Genomic DNA, 27,432 nt, shown 5'->3' with positions numbered 1-27,432 from the left:
ACACACACACACACACACACACACACATGCACACTCATGCACACTCATGTACACCTACACCCTGTTCAATATGTATTATGGAATGGATGAAAGGCACTGCTCTGAAAAGAGTGAGGAAAAAAGTTAAAGGTGAGCAACTGAAAGGAAGTCTTAAAGTCACTTCCCTTTTCATATAAGATCCACATGGAGTTCGTTAAATCTCTTGAACAAACTTATACTTTTCAGGAACTCAACTATTTGGTTAAGTGAGAAAATTCACTAGGGAAATGAAAGAAATGAAATTGATTTTATTAGACAAGGTATGTTATTTCCCAAACTGCTCTCGGTTTCTTGGAGTTGATTTCGGGTTTAAGGAATGTAAGTAGCAAAGACTATGATGACCAGGCAAGAAGGCCACTATTAAGGACAGTAAAGGAAGTCCAGAGAGTGTTCTATAGAGATCTCTCCACCCTGTAAACACCCCTTACTGCGCTACCTCATCATCTGCTTGCAGACTTATTCCCTCCATTATTCAAAATAGACACAAACCTTCTGAGTGGTAGAAAGATTTTATGCTTGCGTATATTATTGGAGCTCTGCCTGTTCTTAGTGCCTGATTTCGGACAGATTACCTCACCTGTCTTATTTCTAAATTAAGTAAATTAATTAAATTAAATATTTAATATAAATTAAATTAATTAATTAAAATTTATTTTGAAACATATTAATAAAAAGCAGAGTTACTAATCTACACATCACCAGATCCAGTATAGGTGCACAACTGACAATATTTAGAGACGCTGAAACAGCACTGCAGATCACCCTATATTTCACAGGAAGGTTTTGAGGTAGGACTTTAGAAGCTTTCTTATGCAGAGACTTAGAGAGAAAGAGAGAGAGAGGGAGGGAGGGAGATAAGGAGAGATGGAGGGAGGGAGTGAGAGAGAGGGGGGTAGGAAGGGAGAATGCAATGAGGATAATGGTATTAGAACATATGAAATGATTCTCTTACACTGTATGGCTATTATGTTATATTAAAGGAAATGATATGTATTTTCAGAGTCTGGAATGAAAACTGTATATATTTATATATTATGTAATTATGAAACACAGAAAAGATACAAAATATTTTGGCTCTTGTTCAGAAGCATGGGAGAGATACAAAGCTCTTAGCCTGTCTCTTAAGGATAAGTGAAAACTCTGCCCTCCCACACGTTACTGGTTTTCTTGCCAAGTGAGCAAGTGTGTCATGTTGGCACGTACTAACAGAACCACATGCCCATTTTCTGGACCTGCAATAATTCTCAGGCCTAAACCAATGACTTATAGAGAGCCTGGGTCGAGCTACAAGAAAGAATTAAGAGCGCACGCGCGCGCGCACACACACACACACACACACACACACATCCAAAGAGAGAGAGGAGAGAGGAGAGAGAGAGAGAGTACATTAGAAGAACTTCTAATTAGGTTAAACATACACTGGGGTGAGAACATTGGACATTTCAAAGGCAGTTCATTACATGTTGATGTTGAGACCCACATAACCAAGGAATACTAATTATAGGATATATACTATGTGAAACACCATGGAGTTTTGATATAAGCACCCGTCACAGGAGTGCTCTCCTAGTTCCTTAATGTACACTGACAACAACAGGCTTGGTAGTGTGCAGAACACCCTTTTTACTGTTTTCCTAGATTCTGTGATAAAGCATCACACAGAGAGACCAAGTGGAGACATTCCCACCACTAACCAAAAGAAGCGACCAAGGATTGTGTATCATCCTGAAGGTAAAGAAGTGGCTATCTTAAAGATGTTTACAAAATAGGAATAGAGGACTCCATCATAGTCATATTTAATTCATCCATCAATGGGACCCCTGTTGAAGGAATCAGAGAAAGGACTGTAAGAGCTTGAAGGGGCTTGAGACCCCATATGAACAACAATGCCAACCAACCAGAGTTTCCAGGGACTAAGCCACTACCCAAAGACTATACATGGACTGACCCTGGGCTCCAACCTCATAGGTAGCAATGAATAGTCTAGTAAGAGCACCAGTGGAAGGGGAAGCCCTGGGTCCTGCCAAGACTGAACCCCCAGTGAATGTGATTGTTGGGGGGAGGCAGTTAATGTGGGGAGGATGGGGAGGGGAAGCCCATGTAGAAGGGGAGGGGGAGGGGTTAGGGAGATGTTGGCCCAGGAACCAGGAAGGTGAATAACAATCGAAATGTAAATAAGAAATACTCAAGTTAATAGAGATTAAAAAAAAAAAAAGACAGGCTTTTTCTTTGTTCTGTAAGGGATACAGTGGCATGTTAAAGTCTACTGAAATGTACCGTCATTACTGATGTGAACACAGCTCTACATAGGATTTACCTCTCACCTTCTGGAGCACTTATCTCAGCTCACTCTTAAACACACTTTCAAGTTTGCACACTAAAGAATCATAAACTTCAACAACTCCAGCTGCTAGATATGTAGTCACGGTATAGGCAATTAACACAGCCTTGGCACATACTATTTATATACAATGATCTGTAAAACACGCTTTTTTTCCCACCCCTTCTAAGAAGAACAGAAGTAATTTTAACTCACATGAGGTAGGAAGTATTATACATTTTTGTCTTGCACTGTGTCTATTCTGTGCATACCTTGTCCTAGTAGTCTGGAAAGAAATGGTGGACATGTTGTAGAAGAACATTGATACTTCAACATATGCCAGATGAGCAAGAAACTATGGTTTTGGTAAACATACACGATCAAAGGTGAGACATAAATTCTATGAAGAATCAGAAGTTCACTCTGCTGGGGAAGAATGAAGAATTTAATCATTTCTACAATGGCAGAGATTCAAAATCCAGAAGCACTTGCATCCTGTTCTTCCTTGTATTTCAGGAAGTAGTCAGGATGGCAAGTATAACCTTCCTGAGGCCGAAGGTAGCAAGTACACATTTAGGATGACTTCCTTGGCCTCCTTTCAACATAGCTTGGGATGCTGCCAGCTCTGAGTGGATCACAGGGTAGGAAATGTCTCTCCATTACAAGGGCCATGATATAAATAACTGCCACATGCACTGTGTGACTCACTGGAGCCTACAGTGCATTGTTGGTGTTCATAGATACTGTGTAGAATTTATGGCGAGTGTCCATTAGGAGAAATGCAATGAAAAGCCTCCTCAATGCTTTTTTCATTTATTTTTTTAAGGAGCAGAAAGTTCTCGATACATTGACAATTTTGTCAAAAGACTATAGCCATAATATAGCATATCAGAGATAGTTTAATGAGGTCCAAAAATTTCAAGTTGTGATCTGATTGTGATATTCATCATAAAATGTAAATAGAATATTCAGGATTAGGTGCAAACAAGGAGAGAGGCATAAATGAACCATATACAAAGCCCGGGTCCAGGGCCATCAACCATGCTGTACTTGTGTCTTTTACTCAATGTGTTCCTATGACCGTCTGGTGGCAGAGTTGGAAAAGACTACACATATCATATGTTAGAGCATTGCCTGTGGATACAAAGATACAAACCAAAAATGGACACTGCTTTATTAGGAAAAGAACTTTGAAAGGTTGGAGAGCAGAGTAGGGTAGGCTATATGTTGTGATTGGCTTGCTAGGTCTCTGACAGAATGATGGGAAGAATTTCTCCTTAACAAAGTCCTAGAAGTGAGAGAAATTGAGGTATAATCAAAAGTCACTGTTTGAAATGATTAAAGAACTAATTAAAATATGAGACTATGAAATAATTTAATAAAGTCTTCCTGGCTGTGCTTTTCAGCGGTAGTAGATTTACAAAGAGGGAGGCAGAAACAGCCCTGGAAATTGACCCCATATTACAACACAATGTACAACTCAAATCCTGTCCAGGTTCCCTGAAGCCTACCCATATAGCTGACAATCCTGAACCTCTAGCATACTGGCTTTGCTCATCCACATGAGAGAAAAACACATTCGAAAACTCAGCGATCAGAAGAAGAGCACAAAGAGGAAATCAGCTATTGACCTTCAGGTTCTCCAGAGACCCGAAATTCCAACAAAATAAAATCAAAGACAGGGATATTTCTGGAGTACTATTTCCCAATTCATAATCATAATCACCTGAAAAACTAGGAATTCAGAGAAGCCAGGCAAGCTTCACCCCAGAGTAGTAGGCTGAAGCTCATTTTTCTTCCAGGTGCTCAGGAGAAGCTGATACTGTGACCATGGCAACAGGAACTCAATAATGGCCTTATGGGCACAAGGCATCACCACCCACAGCTCTAGCATGAGCTTTTCTGAGAGAGACTGTGTATGCTGCAGTTAAGAATCTGGTTTAGCAGTTAGAATAACCTGGGTTTCCATCCAAGCTTTCTCACTGACTTTCCATCTTTTCCTGTTGTTGTGATAAAATCCTCTGACAAAAGCAACTTAAAAGAGAGAGGGTTTGTTCTATAGTAAAGGTTAAGGCATATTCCGTCATAGTGGAGACATCAAAAGCAATATGTCTGGGTTAGGATTTTTATTGCTGTGAAAAAGACACCAAGACCAGAGCAACTCTTCTAAGGGGAAATGTTTCAATTGAGGTTGGTTTACACTTTCAGAGGTTTAGTCCGTTATCATCATGGAGGGAAACATGATGCTGGAGAAGGAGCTGAGAGGTCTACATCTTGCTTCATGGGCAGCATAAGATTGTGTGCCACACTGGGTATAGCTTGAACATAGAAGACCTCTAATCCTGCCGCCTCCCCACACACAGTGACATATGTTCTCCAACAAGGCCACACTCTGCATAGGCCAAGCAGTCAAATATCTGAGTCTATGGAGCGCATATATATTCAAACCACCAGAGACTAGAACGAAGTGAATGTTCCCGTGTGTTCAGCTAATTGTGTCCATTTTTATATTGTCCAGGATTGCCTGCTGAGAAAGTAGTTCCCCCTATAGTGAAGATGAGTATACTCACATTAATTACAATCAACAAAATAATTCCTCACAGGTATGTTATTCTACATTCTTTTAAGTTGAAAATTAACCCTAATCACCACAGCCACTGAGCAGCCATCTGGCTTTTGACAAGTGACTTTGCCTATGAGCTGTATGGTTTTTATTTGCAAAATGGATATAGTAAAGATAATAAAATTGTATTAGTTACTTTTTTATTGCTACTAAAAACACCATGACCAATAAAATGTATAAAAGAAAACATTTAATTTGGGGCTCACTTTTGCAGAGGGTTGTAGTCCCTGACCTTTATTGTGGCGAGCAAGGCAGCAGGAAGGCGGGGAGTAGCTCAATCATTAGCTGAGAAGTGACTTAATCCAAAAGCATGAAAAACACAGAGACAGCTAAGTGGGAATGGCTTGGCCTTTAGAACATACCCTACAGACAATAACACACCTCCTCCAACAAGGACACATGTCCTAACCTCTCTGAAATGGTTCCAACAACGAAATATCATGTAGGTAAGTATGAGTCTATGGAGCTGTTCTAATTCAAGCCCCCAGAAATGACTTACATGGATAGTATGAGAGCTTAATCAAATAAGATATGGAGTAAAGCAACATTGCGCATGACACAGTGTAGGCCCTTGGCAAATAAGAATATAACACGATTTTTATGCTCTATATTGAAGTGATAGCCTTTACTTCAAAATTTACCTGCTTAAATGTATACTGGAAGTTCACTAGCAACTAGTTTCACATCCTACATACCTACTGTGCAAATGAAAGAATCTGTATTTCATACATATCACTAATGACTACAACATACATGTAACTGACATTGGTGGCATCATACTAAATTTATAAAAATTGAAGACACAGAGGCATGAATCTGCTTCTACCTGTGCTCAGTGCATGGCATTGAATTAGCAGTTGCTGCTCTTCTGATCGATTTTACATTTACAGAAAAGGCAATTTCTGAGTCCGTCCCCAGCTTATGGTCATGGATAGTTGTGATAGAGGGGACAGAGTCTAGCATAGAGTCTGTAAGATCTGCCCCTAACCCCTGAAAAGCAGTGGTTTCACCTTTCCATGTTTGTTTGTTTGTTATGTGTATTATGTGATGGTTTACGTACACCCACTTCCCATGCTGTAGTCCTAATTTAACATTTCATTTTAGGCTTCTTGGGCTTCGAGGTCAAGGCTATTAAGTGTTGTCTTGTATCAGCCATGTTTCCATCCATCTAGAAGTGACCATATTTTCCTCTGTTATGTATATTATGTGATGGTTTATGTACACCCACTTCCCATGCTGTAGTCCAAATTAACATTTCATTTTAGGCTTCTTAGGCTTCGAGGTCAAGGCTATTAAGTGTTGTCTTGTATCAGCCATGTTTCCATTCATCTAGAAGTGACCATATTTTCCTAGAGGCCTCTGGAATCTTACTAAATGAAATCTTCCATAAGGACTCACAGCAATAATTATCATTAGTATTGCATGCTGTTGTTCAAACAAGTAGCAATCCATGATATCGGTCTCAGATGGCATTTTAAGGTGATATTATACTGAGGCTTTATCAGGACATGTGAAAGCCAGAAAGGACACAATTTAAGTCCTCAATCTCCCCTTTATATAATGTAACGAAGACAATATGGATTTGGCTTGAGATGCTATATCTTTGGTCCCAGACTACTTTATTTTCTAGTCATGCAACTGTGGGCAAGTAACTCAGCCATGCTAGTCTGCAGTTTCTCTGCTTGCCTCACAGGGTTATTTCAAGGATCACTACAGACAATAGCTATGTAAAGATGTTATAAACTGTTAAGTTCTCTACAAACAGAAGACACTGCCATTACTGTAATAAAAAGCAAATGAGACATTAATATTTTACGGGGATGGATCGCAGCAGATTATTTTTTTAAGTATTCACATCTAATAGAGTTTGATAAATACACCATCACCGTTTTTCTTATGAACTGCCTAATCATCTCTGTTCAAGTCTCATATTCTTACTTCCATTGTGTTATCTTTTCTCCTAAATGTCTCTCTATGAAGTAGCAATTCATTATCAGACTCTGAACAGCATCTGGGAAGAAAGATAGAAAAATGTCCATGAGTGTATTATGGATAAAAAACAAAAACAAAAAACAAACAAACAAAAAAAACCAAATGCAACACAAAGCCAGTATGGTTCATTTATGGACCCTGGAACAAAACGAAATCCCTATTTTCTCTATGGGTTTATTGGAAGTATTCTTATTAACAATACCTATGGTATGAAGTCAGGCTTAAAAACATCAACCTTACATGGAGCCATAATTAATTCACATGTGTCATTAAAATAAAGAGGGAACAAATTAATCATGGTTGGATGAGGTTTTTCTGTTCTTTTTTCTTCCACATCTTTAAAAATAAGTTTTTCAAAACCTTTTGGAGTCTCTGTGGTCTAAAAAGGAAATCTTTTTGCCATTAAATGCTCCTGCAGAGAAAGCCTGCTAGCTGCAAGATCATGATGAGGGTAAGCATTAATTAAATCTAACTGCGAGAGAATAATTACGTACACAGATCCGTCAGGGCACGTTGTCACTATCCAGTAACAAAGTTGGATACAAACTCCATCAGCAGAACTGTCAGGCGGCTGTTAAAAGGATATAAATGTGTCCCAAAAGGATCATTTCATTTAGGGGGGTAAAAATTGGATTGCAAAGGATTAATGAGGCAAGAGGTTTGTGTTTTCAATTGGATGTAAAATGCAAACTGAAGAAATTGTAATATCATCATTTAACCTTACTGTTTAGCTGCATTTGGATTTTTAACACGTGATGGGGACAATTAGGCCCTGTGTATCAGAGCAACATTTTCCATCATGGAATGATATTAAATGTTACTTCTTTCCAAGTGAAATTGTATGAAAGCCTATGGCAAAATACTAAAATCTAATTTACACAGATGGCATATTCTTAATAATAATTAGACAAGAAAATGAATAAAAATCCCAACAGAATAATTAGGGGATTCAGAAAAGGGTCTTTTTTTTTTGTAGCTGCATTCAGTTTTGCTGAATTTTACCCCAAGCTCTGAGATTGGTGTGAGTGCAGATGTACCACAGAGGTGACTCAAACACATATCTTGAAGGTGGCACTGAATGCAGACACAGGAGATGTGTAGGAGAAAGGACAGCAGCATGGGACATAGATGGATTGACATTCACTTCCAGGTCCTGTTAATGACTTCCTTACTGTGTAAGCCTGGAAATCTTTCTTCATGTCTGATTGGCTGCAATAACATATGAAAGCACCCAGAATAATAAGGTGAACCATATCAACCTGAAGCTATTGTTTCCCTCGGCTGCATGATCCAGGGAGTAAAACACCAAACAAAACCATTCCCAGTGCTGACCTCAAGAGTGATTATTCACACAATTTCATCTTTGATGGAGAATGGGGAGACTGTTGACTTTCGTCCAGAAGAAATGAACAGAAAGGAAAGCAACTAATTTCACTGCAGATTTGACTGACAACGGACATGGTTAATGCCAAGGTCATATATTGTATATGATAAAAATGAAGAATGAACACTGTATTTAAATACCTGAATTATTGACTACTTAACTGCTGTTCACTCTATATCCTGATCCCCATAGGAGTAGAAAGCTTATGGGTCTGGTGTCAAAAATCCCACCAGACATCCACTTAGAGAAGAGGAGCCATAACCTTGGAACCACAATCAGTTTCAGCAAGCCAAGAGGGTCCTCCTATGGAGACACAATTCCTCATACTATGACTTCCATGACTCTACTTAGAACAGGGGAGCTAAGCATCACACAAATGAAGTCAGACTCTATAATGATACTTGCTACTCTGAGATGTTGCAATTGCTATCAAATTACACTTGATACACTTGATTAAAATACTATTCTACATTTTCCGGAACATAAAGAATTATTTTCTTTCATTCCTTCTTAGTGGATACACAAAACATAAAATTATATATACTAGTGAAACAGTATGTTATGTTTTGATACCTACACATTGCACCATACAATATTTCTTAACATACTATTTTATAAAATGTATATATTTATGACTAAAAGCTTTAGAAATCTCCTTTCCTGACTTTTTGAAATACATGTTACATGATTATCATTTATAATCAACCTACTAGGTGAAATCACAGGAAAGCTTCTTGTTCTGAACTAAAGGAAATTTGTTCCCATTGATCAACTTTTCTTAATCTTTTCTTCCACCCACTCTTCCTTTAGCCTTTAGAGCAGCCACTCTATTCCCAGTTTCTGTGCGCTCATGCTGTTTGCCACGCTGTGTCTGGCTTATTTCTAGTTCTATTCATAATGCCAGAGTTGACGGGACGCTAGAGCTGTTTCTATTTAACCCACATGAAAACCAAAATATGAATTAAATAGGAAAATGAGTTACTGGAGATTTCCCTATCTTACAATCTATGGTGGCTTCTACTAACGCTGTAACATTTCATAAAAAGGAATCACAATGACTCTTCTGTCATCCATGTATTAACCAGGCAGAGCCTTGTTTCTTAGCCTTTGAGATCAAACTTAAATTGCTCGCAATTGCGATTGAATCATGGAATTCTAGACTGTATGGGTATGGAGCACATCACACTTTCTTAGGCAATTCTTTTGGCAAGTTTGAAAGACTGGTGTGTGTGGAAGAGGTACGTGTCTCAGATGTTTTCTGACAGTATTCATAACTAAATCTTCAACAGGAAATTTGAATTTGTTAGCTACTCGTCCAGTCACTGTGATAAGACACCACCACAAAAGAAACTTACGGAAAATTTACGTTATTTTAGATCATAGTTAAAGAATATTCTATTCTCATTGATCACACAGGGCCACAGGTACTAAAATTAGCTAGTTACACTGCATCCACAACCGAAGTCAAGACAACAAATGCATGTGCCCCCTTTGCTTTTCTTCTCATGGAATACAGAAACCAATCCTAGAGAATGCTATCCCACAGTGAGCAGCGCTTCCCACCTTAACTAACTTATAACATGATCTCCCGCAGGCATGCTTAGACGCCCATCTCCCAGATGATTCTATATCTCATGAAACTGATACTTCAGATACACTAGCACAGTGGGACATGTTCTCCATAGGAGATTGAACGGCATTGTGACAAAGTGATAGCTCCATTTGTCTTTTTAGTGATTTTTCCAACAAAGATTTATCAATATCAATATCCTTACAAAACAAAATATATAAATAAGAATAAAATAAAAGCAGCAAATGCAGATTACTCCCCCTAACTCCACCTCTGAATTGGAGCCAACATCTTTAAAAGATAACATGTAAAAGATTTAATCATAAGAATCATCATTCAAAAGGAAATAGAGTTAAAGGAAATTGAGACAAAGCCAGAAAATTGAGACCATGAAGAGAATTTCACATCAATTTAAGAAATTTGTTAATATCACATTTTTTTTGCAGGGCAGAATCTTATGTAAGTTCACTTGCTTATCCTTTTAATGATGTTTTCAATCTTACTATTATTAACTAACTTTTTTTGGGGGGTTCTTTTTTTCGGAGCTGGGGACCAAACCCAGGGCCTTGCACTTCCTAGGTAAGCGCTCTACCACTGAGCTAAATCCCCAGCCCCTATTACCTAACTTTTAACATGATCTCCCGCAGGCATGCTTAGATGTCCATCTCCCAGATGATTCTATATCTCATGATACTTCAGATACACTAGCGTTTGATTTAATGAACTGATTACTATATGATATTTCCCAACTTTGACTATGTAAGCTTTTAAAATAGTTCTCTCATTTTTACACTTTGAAAGCTGCTGTTTTGTATATAAGTTTATAATCTTGTATAGAAGTATAAACTTTCCCTTTCACTTTGATAAACAGTTTCTTCTGTGATATATTGATGATTCACTTTATCCCAAAAAGATTATGATTTTTCTGTATCTAGTTGTTGAAAAGTACATTGTGTTGTATATGTGCACTTCCCTAAATGTCTTATTTGATTAGTAATGTATGATATGCACTCAGTTTTTCTCTACTTTGCTGACTAGTTTTCTGTCAACTTGACAAAAACTAGAGTTGTTTGGGAAGAAAACCTCAATTGAGAAAATGTCTTCATAAGATTGAGCTGCAACCAGCAAGACTTTTTCTTAATTAGTGATTGATATGGGAGGGTCCTTCCACTGTGGGAATGCTACCCCTGGTATGGTTGTCCCCAGGTTCTGTAACAATGCTGGCTGAGCAAGCCAGAACGAGCAAGTAAGCAGCATCACTCCATGGTCTCTGAATTAGCTCCTGTCTCCTCCTTTCGTTCCTGCCCTAATTTCCTTTGATGATGAACAGTCATGTGGACCTATAAGCCAAGTATGACTTGTCTTCCTGTCTTCCTCAAGCAACAATAGTAACCCTAGGTAAGACTTTACTGTCAGATTTTGTATCTTTATGCTTTAGGTGGACCTTTGGAAAAGAGAAGATGGCTTAATTTTGTTTACCACAATCTGTCTCTGATTTAGTACTTCAACTGTACATATTATGTTTCCTGGGACTGTAGGACTATTCTTATCTCATCATCTCTTATTTTCCTTTGTTATTTTCCTTTCTGTATCCTCCACTGTATCATCATCTGGATTCACCATGATATCAAATTTTAAACCCAGAGTTTGTTCTGTAATCTCATCCCTTAGAGCTTCAGGCCCTTTCCTTCATTTTGAAGTGAATTCGTGTTGCTTTAAGTTACAAACATTTTTACCCATTGTATGATTGTGCATGTACATAAATAAAAAAAGAAACATACTTTCTATTATAATAAGCTTTTGAAAAGTTATTATGATTATTTCTTACTTTTTATTCGGCACAGGAATGGGAAAGTTTGTCCTCTCAGCAGAACGCAAATCAGATTCTTGGGCAGACTTTAACATGAAAGGTTGATAATTCAGTTCTTGCTAAAATTCTTGCTCCCCTTTGAAACACAAGGAACCTCATAAGTGTGGTCCTTGCTGTTCACATTTGCGTCAGTACTCTGCTCTTCCACATAATGCTGAACCTATTGCATGCTAGGGCTTCTTTAAAATGAAAGTCTAAAGTCTTAGCAAGCATTTCTCTCATATTCCAAAAGCCAGAGACACACATAGTCAGTTTCTTATAGCAATGACAATAATCCAACTTTCAAGTAGCAGATTTTGATATTAGCTACTTCCCAGGGAATATCAGAATGAATTTAAGGGGAGAAATAGTTATTTTGCCTCATGGAGTGAGGGCGCTGTTCATGATAGCAAGGAATGCATGGCAGAAGTGACACGAGGTTGCTTGCTCACATGTGGGTGAGTCAAGAAATAGAAAGAATGAAGTTAGCTGCAATGCTGGACTGTCACCCCACAGTTTGAACCACCACCCAATTCTCAGACATCTGATTCCCCCAGCTGGGTCTCACTTCCTTAGAGTCCCGCAGCTTCACAAACAGAGCCACTAGTGGGAGACTACATGTACAAAGGCTTGAGTCCATGGAAGAAAGTTCACAGTCAATCCATTACAATGATATATAAATAATACATATAATATATATATTCATGTGAAATTAGGATTAAGAGTTTTATGAAAATGGTGATGCCTAATATATAAGGATAGCATAGCTATACCTTGGTAGAAGGACCCCAAACGCTCAGCAACAACTCCTCATGCCTTGCTCTAAGTATTTATTTGGAGCACAGCTTGAAAATGGCTAATGTCTCACGCATTCCATGACATTGCCTCAATATGTTTAACTGTGTCTACTGCAAACATAGGAGAATGCAAAAGTACTCTCTGTAATAGTCTCACCCATTTACCCATTTGATTACCACTGAATTCTAAACTAGCAGTAGCTGCTAACATCTAACTATGTGCTTTATCAAAATTCAACAGACAGCAGTAATGTGAGTCAGGTGGCCTACATGTTTCTACATGCTCAAAAGCCATGAAAAGAGGCAATCTAATTTGAAAGTTCAGAGACTTGAATCCCATTCTTAGATGTGCTCATTTCTGTCAGAGACAAGAATCTCCTCTCGTAATTTCTACACCCAAAAGCACATTGGATAAGAAAACTTGGAACTCTATTTATGGAACCCTATAGTAGGTGAACACGCCTAAAGAGCTCAATAAATGGTTACTAATGTGAACTAAGGTCAGTTGTCCTGCCCACTCAGACCCGGACTCTCCAGCTTAGACAAGCCCAGATACTTGGCTTGAAGTAAGTACTAAATAAATGGCTTCTGATTAAGGACACTGAGTTTCAGGGTGTTTTATTATATGAAAAACTAAGTGACACAACATCATCTCGTTCTAATGAAAAATGTGCCCTCGTGTTCCTGTCTTTAGGTTTTCCCAAGGGCCGGTCTTCAGGCACCTGCTAACCCCCCTTGTAATTGTCTTACAATAGGCAGACTGTGTGGAACTGACTAAGAGCTTGCTGACACATTTCAGATGGACAAGTGACATTGCCTGTAGGTGACATACACTTTCAGGAAAGCAAACTTCTTTGAAAGACATTCTAGCAAAGATTTATGGAGGTCGCTGTGTGCTGTGACTTCCATTTAAGTCTCTTACCCCTGATTCAGACACAACTGGGGATCACCGGGATGGTAGAGGTGCTGGCTGTACCCTCAGATTGACATCTGGGGTCAACAGGGGGAAACCAGAGACCTGGTGGGAAGGTTTCATCATTAAAGATGCATGATACATCACATCTTTTCTTTACCTTTCTCTTTTTGCAAGTTCTGAGATTCTGAGTCTAGAGTGCAGCTAATTCACAGCTGCCTTTACAAGAGCATGACAGATGCACCACATTTTCTGACTCCAGGCATGGAACCCTGAAGATAGTCAGCAACTCTGCCACATACCCACAGCAAAGAGGGCAGGGTTAGCCTCAAATCAGAGGTTTATTTCAACTCTTAAGTTGGGTCAATAGCAGTGCCTTCCAATCACATTTACAATCCAAGGCAATTTGAGTAGAAGGAGATTGGTTGAAGTTATCTAGCCCATCACCTTAGCTTTCTAAATTAACAACAACACAGATTTATTAGGTACTTGTTTTGTTCAGTGTGGGTCCCTGAGTACTTTACGTATACTAACTCTAATCCTCCCAGCCTCTCTATACGTGATCAAATGATTGTATGGTTAGCACATTAGATAATGGACAATTTGGGCATAAATAATTTTTTAAGTTATGCAAGTTAGTGATGAAGCTGGAAAACAGATCCATGTCTCTCAGGATGGAGAAACTCCAGAATCCTAGAGCTGCAGAAATGGGAACATTACAGCATGGAGAGAAGGAGCTCTTAACACAGAGGATGCAGTCATCCTGATTAATAATCTGATAATTTATCAAACGTTAATTGAGCATCTGCTGTTTGTTAGGAATGAGGTTGGTCTGTGGGAACTCCAGCACTGCCTAAAAACAGTTGCTGCACTTGGGTGGACTCATTAAGGCAGAAGAAGATATGAAGTGGCCATAAATTACTCTAATAACATGACAAATAGCTCATGAAACTCAGGAAGGGCAGGATAAAAAGTTGGAAGAAGTGTCCATGACTTCAATTTTGGAAAAAAAAAGTTAGAACGACTTCAAAAGTGGTCTTTAGGGGTTTGTTTGTTTCCTAATTCGATACAAAAGCAAGCTGAGTGGTGCAGACAATTGAGGAAGGAAAAAAAAATACAGAGCTGCAAAACTGGCACGAAGGTAAGGAAAGAGGGAACTATTTCAGCATGGACTCCAGGTAGCCAAGGCCTATTTGTCATTCTAACTAATCTGCTATTATCTATAATTTTAACACTAACGCCATCTTGATGATGCATGGACAAATTCACCCTTGTCAAAGGGGACAGTTTCTCATGAAACCTTTTCAATTTTTGTCAGATCAATGTCATACATGCTCTTTCCAAGCTTCCACAATATCTTTATGGTCTCCCTCGAACTGCACAGGTGAATACTTGACAGGAATGGAAAATTGCTACAGTGTCTAAACACAAAAATTCATTTAAACCATGACGACCACCATAGAAAGAAAGATAGACCCTGGGCCTGCTTGTTCAATATTTATAAGCAGAGCTACAACCCATTAAGACAACTAATTTAAAGTCATTAATGTTTCTGGCTATTTTGTTCCAACTAAGTGAATAATTTATAGCCACTTACTAATAAAAAGGTAAGAATATATGTGCCTTAACATAAGCCTGTATCCTATGGTCAGTTCACCAAGATAAAAGACCACACTAGAGGTTATATGCAAGGAAAATGGAAGGACACAGAAACTGCATGTTCTCTGTACCATGAGGCTGGGAAGCATGGGACTGAACTGTAGGACATGATCCTGGAGGAAGAGAAGGCACCTCATGCTTCCAGCATCTGTTTGGCTCAGAGCGCTTTCCAGATATTCCCCCAATGCCACGCATATCTCCACTCCCATGTGATTTACAGATGCCTTTTACTTTTCCATCCAGAAATTCCTTCCAAACCTACTCCCTGGTTAATATCAAGACATCTTCTGAGGGTTTCTTTCTCCGTGAAGCCTTCTTAATTATTCTATGTGGGTTAATGTTTCACATGTTTCACACCGACTTCTTCTTCTTCTTCTTCTTCTTCTTCTTCTTCTTCTTCTTCTTCTTCTTCTTCTTCTTCTTCTTCTTCTTCTTCTTCTTCTTCTTCTTCTTCTTTTTATTAACTTGAGTATTTCTTATATACATTTCGAGTGTTATTCCCTTTCCCGGTTTCTGGGCAAATATCCCCCTCTCCCCTCCCCTTCTTTATGGGTGTTCCCTCCCCATCCTCCCCCCATTGCCGCCCTCCCCCAACAATCACGTTCACTGGGGTTCAGTCTTAGCAGGACCAAGGGTTTCCTTCCACTGGTGATCTTCTAATATATATTCACTATGGCTGCATATGTCTGATTCTGGGCTTCGGTTTAGTAAATGATTACTGTTGATGGACAAAGGTATCGATGATACATCTTATATATGTATAGAATTCTGAAAAGAATGAGTTAATGCCTTAAAATATACAAAGCGGGAATAGTATCAGAACTTCTGAACTCTTTAGAGTCATAAAAAGCCTAAATGTGAGATCTCTTGGCTCTATGAAGTCTTGAACAAGGATATAAAACACTGTAGCTCCTAACACTCTCACAGCAGTTCAGATGACACAGAATAAAACTTGCCAATGCAAGGGAAACTACATATACTTCCATGTACTTACTAGGCAAAGCTGACATAGTTTCACAGCTCAAAGATCATAGCCAGGGTAGCTAAGAGCAGAACTCAAGTCATCTTGTAATTTAAGTGTGTGCTATGAATTCACAGCCCTACCATGTATTGGTTGGGTAATCTCTGACAAATCATTAAAGATTTTCAACTTGGATTTCTTTTGCTTTCTTAAGTGGGGATAACAGGCATGGGTTTTCTGTATGCTTTTAAATGAGATAATATATGATGGCGTTATGCCTAGAATACATTAAATTCTCAATAGATTCTTTGTAATCTTTGCATTCCATGAGTTTCCTCCATTCCTTCATTTCTTAACCCATTAATATGTCCATCCATCTCTCTTGCAATTCATTCATTTTTACATGCAGTAAAATGATATCCTAGGCAAATCATTTGCTACACACATATGCTACTGAAAGTATAAAAGTTTGCGCTTTCCTTTATAGGACCATAAAAGTTGAAGAAGGTGACAGATGTGCCCACCTCCCTTTAAAATGAATAACGAGGCAAGAAAAGCTCCACAAGTGTGAGGGACTAGAGACAACACTGGATCTCCCGTAGGAGGGGAATGAGATGAGGATATGTCTCTTGGAAAAAAACTCCTCAGTTAAAGTTTGAAGGTGAAGAAGGGCTGGTCTTCCACGAAGATTTGGATTAGTAATGATCTAGTATTGGGTCAAGGAAGAGTGGGCCAGCATTAGCTATAGGGAGCAGTAACCTAGGGCAGAGTCAGAGTGAGGGTGGTGTCTTGCCTCTAAAGAAACCATGTGGAAGGTCAGGGCTAGCTGTATTATTATTGTTTTCCTCTCATACATTATGTTTTGACTTCAGTTTATCTTCCTTCCTCTCCTCCCAGCACTTTCTGACATTCCCACTCCCCCAGATCCACTTATTCTCTGATTCCCTTCATAAAAGAGCATATCCCCCAGGTATATCAATCAAATATGTCATAACAAGTTACAATAGTTAAGCCATTTATCCTCATGTCAAGGCTAGACAAGAAAACCTAGTAGAAATAAAGGGGTCTCAGAAGGAGGCTAAAAAGACAGAGACCGCCTCTGCTCCTACTATTAGGATTCCCATAAAAAACACCAAGTTCTACAATCACAACTATAAGCAATGGACCTAGATCAGATCCATACAGGTTCCCTGATTGTCAGTTCAGTCTCTGTGAGCCTCTCTAACCCTGGCTAGTTGACCCTGTTAGCCATATTTTCATGTTGTCCCAAACACATTGCTTCTAGAAACCTTCCCACCCTTCTTCTTCTGGATTCCACAAGCTCTGCTTAATGTTTGGCTGTGGGTCTTTCCTCTTAGTTTCTGCATGAAGCAAGGGTAGCTTTAACCTCTTTTAAAACGAGCTCCCTTCACTCTCTCGGTTCTTGATTTTGAATATATGTAAATATATTCCCATGTGGCAATTGAGCTGACTACAATATGACTAAAGCAAAGTAATATGAATGGCAAGACAGATAGTAACAAATGACAAATTTATAGAACACATATTCAGTGTGAATCTTGTGCTTTGCTATGTGCTACTGTGCTAAGTGCTTCATTTTGCATGGTTTAATTCTACAAAAACACATTGAAGAGATACCACTGCTGACCATGCACCTTGGTTGTTGTCCTTGGTATATATCTAAAGATTATATTATCTGAAGATTTGAGCTCAAACTCAAATAAACAGTAAAATCAAGTCATGTGTGTGTGTGTGTGAGTGTGTGTGTGTGTGTGTGTGTGTGTGTTTACACACATGAATGTCATGGCAGCCACAGTGCATGTATGGATGTTAGAGGACAACTTGTGGGTTCTGACTATGGGATGAGGGTTGATAAGCTTGTTGGCAAGTGCCATTTCATCTTATCTGTGAAATGCTTTTAAAAGATGGAACAAGATAAGGCCATCTTCTTCTACACATGCAGCTGGAGCCATGGGTCCCTCCATGTGTACTCTTTGGCTAGTAGTTTAGTCACTGGAAGCTCTGGGGGATTTGGTTGGTTGATATTGTTATCTTCCTATGGGGTTGCAAACCCCTTCAGCTCCTTCAAGCAGAGGATGGCTTTATCTGACCCTTGATCCTATGAAAGTTCGATGTCCCAGTGTAGGGGAATTCTACGGTGGTGAGGTGGGAGTGGGTGGTGGGCAGCACCCTCATAGAAGCAGGGGGAGGGAGGATGGGATAGGGGCCTTACAGAGGGGAAACCAGGCATGGAGATAACATTTGAAATATAAAAATAAAAAATAGACAAAAAAAGATGGAGCAAGAAATTTAGACTTCATAATTACGTTATTTGAATATAAGGGCTGATCTTTTAGTATTTATGCTCAACTACCTTAACAGTAATTCATGCAAAGACTCAAATCAGTGCTCATTGTAGGTGACAGAGTAAGGAAATTGTTTTAGGGAGAGATGTGATGTGGCCATATATACTGTGTTCTCAAAAGATCATCCTAGCGATCATGGTAGAAGACAGGTTTGTCAGGGATAAGGCTAGAAGAGAGCTTGCTGCAGGGATTCCAATTAGGTGCAGGAATGTGCTGCATAAGACAGAGGCTGTGGTCCAGAAATAAGGACTCGTAAGCTTCTAGAGGGCAAGTGTGTATCGAAGCGGCCTGACCACTCTTTATAAGGGTTGTGTGACCAGCTGTGGGCCAAGTGTCTCTTGGATGTCATTTCCCACCTACATGTGAGCCTAGTATTAATAACTCAAGTTCGAAGATTAGAAACAGAGATTATGCACAATTTTACTTACTTAATAAGGACCATCCTGCAAGACAATAAAGAAATACTTTCTAATCCAAAGTCTTATTTTTGATAGATAAATAACACTTTTATTGACTGTTTTCTTTATTTACATTTCAAATGTTATCCCCTTATTTGGTTTCTCCTCCACAAACCACCTACACCAGCCCCTCCCCCTGCTTTTATGAGAGTGCTCCTCCATGCACCCACTCACTCCCTCCTGCCTCCCTGCACTGGCATTCCCCTATACTGGGCCATCAAGCCTTCACAGGACCCAGGGCCTCTCCTCCCATTGATGCCCAACAGGGCCATCCTGTGCTACATATGTGGCTGGAACCATGGGTCACTCCATGTGTACTGTTTGGTTGGTGGTTTGGTCCCTAGGCACTCTGGAGAGTCTGGTTGATTGATGTTGTTCTTCCTATGGGTTGCAAACCCCTTTAGCTCCTTCATTTCTTTCTCTAACTCCTCTATTGGGGACCCATGCTCAGTTAAATGGTTGGCTGCGAGCATCAACTTGTGTGTTTGTCAGGCTCTAGCAGAGCCTCTCAGGTGACAGCTATATCAGGCTCCAGCCAGCAAGCAGTTCTTGGCATCTGACATAGTGTCTAGGTTTGGTGTCTGTTTATGGGATAAATCCCCAGATGGGACAGTCTCTGAATGACCTTTTCTTTAGTCGCTGCTCCACACTTTGTCTCTGTATTTCCTCCTTTGAGTATTTTGTTCCCCCTTCTGGGAGAGACTGAATCATTACCACTTTGGTCTTCCTTCTTCTTGAGCTTCATGTGGTCTGTGAATTTTATCCTAGGTAATGGGATCTGATTCCTTTTATGGAGACACCATATTTAAAACAAACAAACAAACAAACAAACAAACAAACAAAAAACTTCTCAACTGCAGGAGCCTCAAGAAACTCTTGCTCAAATTTGGAGAAGCTTTCCTCTGCTTTATTTGAATGTCAACTCCTCCTTCCCACAACCTGCAGGACACTAGAGAGTGGCTACTTAACAGCTACCTCACAAAACCATGTCACAAATATGAAGGCAGAAATTAAGCACCCCCACCCTGCTCCAATAGCCTTCTCAGTTTGATGAGCAATGGTGTACTTTGCATTTACCAGGCCTCTTAGGAGAAAGGCCAAGCTGTAGAATCATCTGAGCTGATTTTAGCCATGTGCTTAATTCCATGACACTGGTCCTCAGCTACCCATTCCATCTGCTGGAAACAACTGGGCACAACACATTGGTCAGAGAGCCTAATGAAGCAGAGAGTGGCCAGGTGTTCTCACTCTGGGCCAGGAGGGGGGGACAATACAATGAAAGACTGTAGAGTCAGACCATCTTATTTAGGCTTTCTGATGGCCTGTGCAGGGCAATGGAGCATTTCTAAGCTGTGTTTCTGAGGCTGCTTCTGTTGGGCAAGATGTGAATAAATGTTCCAGGGGAAAAATAGAGTCTGCAGGCAAGATGGCATCACAGACAGTGAATTCAGCAAAGCATTCTTGCTTTTTGTACTGCAGGCTTTCCAGTCTTAACAGAATTAAAGGCAATACCGAAATCTCCAAGAAGAGGGTGTATACTGAATTTTGATTATGGAATTCTAACCCCTCCAAATGTGTGCGTGCTCTTGGGCATATGCATGTGAAGACCTGCACATATGTGGACATAAGAAGGCAACAGCTAGTGTCTTCCTCTATCATTTACACTGTATTTTAGGAGACAAATCTCTGCCTGAATAGAGTTCATTGATTCAGCAAAATTAGCTGCCCAACAATGCCCAGGGAAACTTTTGCCTCTGCCTCCCCAGTGCTGTGATAACAGGTATGCACCTGGCATTTTACATGGATGTGGAGCAACTGAACCCAGATCTTCATGCCTGCAAGTACTTTACCAACTGAGTCATCTTCCCAGGTCAAGACATCTCAAAAGTGTGTTGACCAGCTGGTATATGCATTATTCTTCTTCTCCAGCATTCAGAGCTAATGGAGGCAAGGGTCATCATCACCCTGCTCCTGAACTATTTAATTAATGCTTGACGACATTAGTTTGATGTGCCGTGTGTCATTCAGTCTTCCTGTTGGGGGGAAGCATTTTATGAAGATCAGTGTGATCAAGGACCTTTTACATACCATCAATTCCAAAGATATAAACTACAAGTGATTTCAGATGTTCATATATTCAACCAGCATTTGTTAAATACTTTGTACATATTAGGTTTATAATCATGAAGCATTTATTTGAGAGAGAAAGTCAACAAGCAAGCACAGAAAAAAACCAATCTTATGCTATATTCTTATGGAATATGTATATATGATAATGTAACAAATAGTATCCAATCCAAAAGAAGAAAAAAATTCTGACTGCTTAACATGGGAGAAAATTATCTGAGAGACATAAGGTGAGAAGGAACCAGATAGGAAAGCGGCTGTTGGTAGTTGAAGATGCAGAAAGAACAATGAACAAGAAGAGTTAGAGAATTCCCAGGCTCTAAAGAAAGGATATGCTAGCTGTGTTCATGAAGTGTGACAGCAACCAGTTTGTTTAGAATACAATGAAAATCAGAGTAAATGACATTAGGGAAGGCAGCAGGATGCAGATCATCAAGATACTTACTTCAGAGTTTAGAGTTCTGATGGTATTTCAAGAAGAATGGAAAACTGCTCAAGGTTCATAAACAAATATTAACTTAACTGACAGGATTTTAAAAGAAGTAGCCTGGGCATACATCCAAATGATGCTCCAACCTAAAACAATGGAGCATGTGCTCCATTATGTTTATAGCTTTATTTATAATTGCCAGAATCTGGAAAGAACCCTGATGCCCTTTAACAGAAGAATGGATACAGAAAATGTGGTACATTTACACAATGGAGTACTACTGAGGTGTTAAAAACAATGACTACGTGAAATTCTTTTGCAAATGGATGGAACTAGAAATATCATCCTGAGTAAGGTAACCCAGTCACAAAACAACACACATGGTATGCACTCACTAATAAGTGGATATTAGTCCAAAAGCTTGGAATACCTAAGAAAATAATTCACAGATCATGTGAAGCTCAAGAAGAAGGAAGAACAAAATTTGTTTGCTTCAGTCCCTCTTAGAAGGGAGAAGAAAATATTCATGGGAGGAAATACAGGGATAAAGAGTAGAGCAGTTACTGAAGAGAAGGTCATCCAGGGACTGTACCACCTGGGGATCCATGCCATATGCAGACACCAAACGCAGTCACTATTTCTGATGCCAAGAAATGCTTGCTGACAGGAGCCAGATATGGGTGTCTCCTGAGAGGCACTACCAGAGCCCTACTGATACAGATGAGGATGGTTGCAACTAACCATTGGACTGAACAAGGGGACCCCAATGAAGGAGTTAGAGAAAAGACTGAAGGAGTTTCAGGGGTTTGCAACCCGATAGGAAGAAGAAAAATATTAACCAACCAGACCCTCCCACCTCCAGAGCTCCCAGGGACTATAACACCAACCAATGGATACACATGTAGTGACCCATGGCTCTAGCCATATATGTAGCAGAGGATGCCATTGTTCAGCATCAATAGGAGGATTAGTCCTTGGTCCTATGAAGGCTCATTTACCCAATGTAAGGTAATGCCAGGGTGTTGTGGTTGGAGTGTGTGGGTGGGAGGGTAAGCATCCTCATAGAAGCAACGGGGAGGGGTATGGAAGAGGGAGGAAAGGGGATAATTTTTGAAGTGTAAATACATAATGTATCCAAGAAAATGAAATTAAAAGATAAATAAATGAATAAACGAAACATAAAAAAAAGTCTGGTTGCTGTGTAGAGGAGAAACAGAGTCAGATACAGAGTATAGTTACGAGAGACAGCAAGACATGACAACAGTCAAGATTGTAAAAAAGAAAGGCAGGACATACTTTTTTACCTACATTGAGGAGCTCTGCTTAGATTTATTCATTAGAATACTGAGACTTCTTGTAACTAGCAGGGGATAGTATCCATCTACAGTCTGTCTAAACTGCTGTGTGTTCATTAACAATCTCAACCTGAAATTCTGTCTGCCCTGCCAGGGCAAAAAAAATTATAAATTGAAGACCAATTTTAGAAAAAAAAAAAAAAAGGAAAATAACCCCTATGTAACATTTAAAACAAAATACTGCTTCAAAATGAAAGCCTGCCCAATTGTCTTACAGTAGTGGCCTGCTTATGAAAACTGTGAAGCATAAAATAGATAGTTATGAAGGTAGGTGACATAAAGATATTTAGAATAAATGAAGAAATGAAGTCATATTGGGTCTGAAGAAAAATGATTTACTCGAAGCCAAGTAGGTTTATGAGGTGTGAAAACACAAGAAGGCAGAGGAATCCTCTTGGCAAACCCGAAAAATAAAGATATGTAGGTAAAACTTAGTGTGATTTTATGTGACTTGAATGTGCAATGCAGGAAAAGACACAGGACAGAATTTATGTATGTTGGCTGCATGCTGTCTGAGCATTCTCACTGTTTTCCTAGACTCCTAGAGCAATCTTATAGTTCGATGATTCCCATTTTAGGGAATTGGAAAACTGAGACTCAGAGAACGTGATGACTTTTTCACAGCCATCCAAATGGAAGGTGATTGGGTTAGCATTAGGACACCACCATTCCTGACTTCAGAAGACTGTTATTAGCTACATAGCTTCCAGAAAGAAACTCTGCAACTCTCTCTACTTTGATCTATGACCTCCCACAATATGACGATCTTATCTGCTTTTCTAACGTCCTGATTTAAAACTCACAGAAATAGGAACAAAATCCTCTCAACAAACCCTGAGCACCACTTCTGCCATGCTTTTAAACAGTGATTTAGATCTAGCTGTAAACATCATCCACCTAGGAAGACAACTCTAAGAACACTGTCCAGCTAAGGAAGGAGTCAGGCAGAAGCAAATGATCACACACAAGGGACCAGTACTAACACATACAAAGAAAATCTAGGAGACTTCACTGTAAGTTCAGACTGCCACAGTCAATGAAGTCTTTACACAAGTATTTCATTCAGATGGGTAGGAGGATACTTAGGAGTTCACTAATACTATGACATGCTAGATAAGCTACCAGATTTGGGAGTCTGATTAGTTGAAATTTTCTGGATCTACCAATTTCTAGGGCACTGGTTCTTAACCTGTGGGTTGTGGAAAGGGTTGAATGACCTTTTCATAGGGGTAACCTAAGACCATCAAAAAACCACAATTATTTAGATTATAACTTATAACAGTAGTACGATTGCAGTTAAAAAGTAGCAATAAAAATACTTTTATGGCTGGAGGTCACCACAATATGTGGAACTGTATTAAAGAGTACAGCATTAGAAAAGTTGAATACCACTGTTGTAGGGTACCCTCTTACCCATGGCACCCTCTGACACATGTTCAGCTTTTTCTGTCTTGGTGCAATCATCTATAAAATGTGGATTATTGTACTTGCTAAAAAACGGTTCTTCTGAAAAACATATGGTGTACATATTACTTAGCCCACTGCCTGGAATGAGTTAAATGTGAGGAAATGGAAAGAGATAATTTATAGGGTTCAGTTAATTTATTTAAGGCACACAAAGAAAATTCCAGAAGAGGGCATGTGGAGGTCACAGCACACAGATTTAGAATAAACAGTGAAGAGGTGAACAGCATGCAATTTTAAAGGTCATATTCAGAAGCTTGCACACAAGAAAGGTGACACAAGGATGAAGTTACAGTACATAAAGGCGTGAGAGGGGCAGAGAAGTGCGATGAGGTGAGGGTGGCCACGACAAAACAAAAGTGCAGGTTCAGAAATCAGACAATGATAAGTGGGATCCACCCACACGCAAAGTCACACAGATACTCCGAGGAAATGATGGTGATGTGAGAAGTCGGAGGAAAAGGGAGAAGTGGGGGACAAGGACGAACCGTTCTGTTCTAGCTACACTCGAACTATTGCATGAGATTTTACTACAATGGGAGACAGGTGTACCTCACACAGGTCTAATGGAATGACACAGGGAACACAGCTTCAGAATGGAAACAAGAATCAGTTCTATCTAATATGCGATGCCGATGTTCTCAGCTGCTGTTCTCTACAGGGTTCTAAACTGTAGTTCCCTAACACTGCTCCTGGGAGCCTTGTTTCTGACTCTCAGACAATAGTTCTCATGCTGTCTACAAGCATGCTCTGATTCTCTTTTATTCTTGGTAGGGACACCTTTGAAAAGAATACTTGCTGCTTGCAGGTTTTGGCTATGGAGGCCTCCTTATATTCCCTCATAACTGCTTTACAATGTGAAGTGTTCATTGTTATCCTCACATGAGGCAACATGGTTCTCAGAGAAGTTAGCTCTAACCTGGCGGCACACGCATTATCATCGTCAAGGGGGCTTAAGAGGCAGGGAAGCGCCACAAGAGATAAGAGCAAGAGGGAGGTACTGGACAAGGTTCCTTGTATCTGGGAACACATGACGGGTTTCTGTCTTCTGGCTGAGCGCCAGGAGTTCCTACCTCGAGACTTGCTCCTCCGTTTCCTCTTCCCTGCAGAGGTGCTGCTGCGCGAGGCTGGCTGCAATTGACCGATCTCCACAGGTGTGTTAGCTCGGAAACTCTCCTTGAACTTCTGCATCAGGGACTCCACTGTCTCCTGTGTCGCCTCAGCTGCTGCTACAGGGTGGCAATGGGGCTCAGGTTAAGGCTTGACCCATTCCCAGTCCCCGGGAGACTGGGACTGGCCACCTTAAGTCTCTGAAACTCCATCTTTGTCTGACCCACTAATAATACCCAATAACAGGTCTTCTCACCAGCTTAAGGACAGATACAATGTTGGTGTATCACCTTTAGAAATTGGGAAAAGCTCTTGATATATGATGGTAAAAGGTGGGTATATCCATGTTTCAAATAACTTCTAATCCAGTAGAATATATATCTGCACAGTTCTAAAATCAAGCAATGTTTCTGAAATAGAATATAACAACAAGGGACATGTCACCCATCCAGAAAGTCAAGACAGTCTTCTTGGAAAAGACACTATTGAAAAAGAGACAGTAATGATGCAAGGTGAGTAGCAAACACAGCAGGGCAGGGTAGGAGTGAGAGGACATTGGGGATGAGAGTGTCCTAGGCAGAGGAGAAGCAAGTGTGATGATCTCAGGGAAGCTCTTCAATAAGAGAAAGGAGTGTGGTGTGGGTGCAATGGAGTTTGCACACAGAGCGTGCTAAGGAATGAAGCATGACAATGAGGACACCTTGTACACAGGATTTCATTTAGATTTCAGGCGAAGACTTATCATGGAATGGTTTCAAGTCAACATATTTAAATTAGTTCTTTACTATTACTAATGAAAGTAAGGGGAAATACAAAGAAATGGGATTTGGAGGTAGAAACTAAGAGTTCTGCTTAAGTCACTAAGGCTAATGAAGGTTTGAGTAGGCACAGTGGCAATGGAGAGTACACAATAGCTTATTAATGAAACTACAGCATTGTGGGATGTAGCTCACGGAAGTCCATATCCAAAATTTAGTAAAGGAAAAACAAGGCCTCCAAACAAGTCATAGGATTTTCTCCAGGCCAGTAGTTAGTAGTCAAGTCCATGAATCTGCCAATATATATTCCCCAACCAGCTGGTCACTTATCCATGGTCACATTTCCAGTTTCCAAATTGAGAAAATCCACATGAATAGACAAAGTAAGGTGAAAAATTTAGAGAGAAACTATAGAAGATGAAAGGAAAAATATAGGAAGGACTGAGAAAGAAGATGAGAGATATTATCAAAGGCAGGAAGAGGAAACCAGAAGAAAACAGGACACACCTAAATGGCCTCAGTGACTTTGTTCTCAGAAATGTCCAAAGACAGCCCTGCCTTTGAAATCTTCAAACTTAGTCTCCCTCCACCTACATCAGCAGATGATGAGAAGGTCTTCTCAGATGGAGTTTCCTACCACGTGATGCCACGAGGTGGCATGCACTCCCAGATTCATTTTTCTTTGGATGGATTTCTCCAATATAGACAGAGGAAAACTTCCTAACCTCTCAACACCCACTTCTTGTTTTATTGGGAAAAACTATCCATTTAGACAGATGTGTCTGCAAGGTAAGTGAAAACCAGAGGGTGGATTTGGATATTAGGTTCTGTGGGAAGCCCCATCTTCAGGGACACAGGGAGAATCAGATTGCTAAGAAACACAATTGACAATGCAAATGAACCATATGGTGACATTATAGCGTCCTCAACTCTGTCTTTTGCTATCTTCTCCCCAGTCAAGTCAGGTCTATGAAGGTGATACAAGGAGATTTCACTTACAGGTTCCCTGTTAGAACCAGAAGCTAAAATATAATTCTTATAAGCAGTGTAACGTGAAACTTAACTCAGGATGCACAGAAAAAAATATGAGCAGAACCATAAGAGAAGGCTAGCCTCTGCTCAAACATTCAGAAGAAGCAATGGTCTGAAATCCACAAAGGAAGAGAAGGTAAAGAGGAGAGGGATGGGAAGAAGGAGAAAGGAACTTCAGAAAAGAGAAAAAGCAATATCAATGGGCTAGAAAGGAGAACCTCACCA

General features: G+C 39.8%; 1 protein-coding gene across 1 annotated transcript in view; it reads right to left on the bottom strand.

Annotated features, from left to right (window-relative positions):
- The window catches only part of Astn2 (astrotactin 2), an 803,377-nt gene that overhangs the window by 638,899 nt on the left and 137,046 nt on the right, over positions 1 to 27,432 (bottom strand). Inside the window, exon 3 of the mRNA XM_032902906.1 lies at positions 25,381 to 25,536. Coding sequence (XP_032758797.1) covers positions 25,381 to 25,536 — 156 coding nt within the window. The remainder of the gene's footprint in view (positions 1 to 25,380; positions 25,537 to 27,432) is intronic.

Source organism: Rattus rattus, chromosome 1, assembly GCF_011064425.1.
Source record: "Rattus rattus isolate New Zealand chromosome 1, Rrattus_CSIRO_v1, whole genome shotgun sequence".
NCBI classification, from domain to species: domain Eukaryota; kingdom Metazoa; phylum Chordata; class Mammalia; order Rodentia; family Muridae; genus Rattus; species Rattus rattus.
Note: the sequence above shows the minus strand (reverse complement) of the source record. Positions and strands in the feature narration are given on the sequence as shown.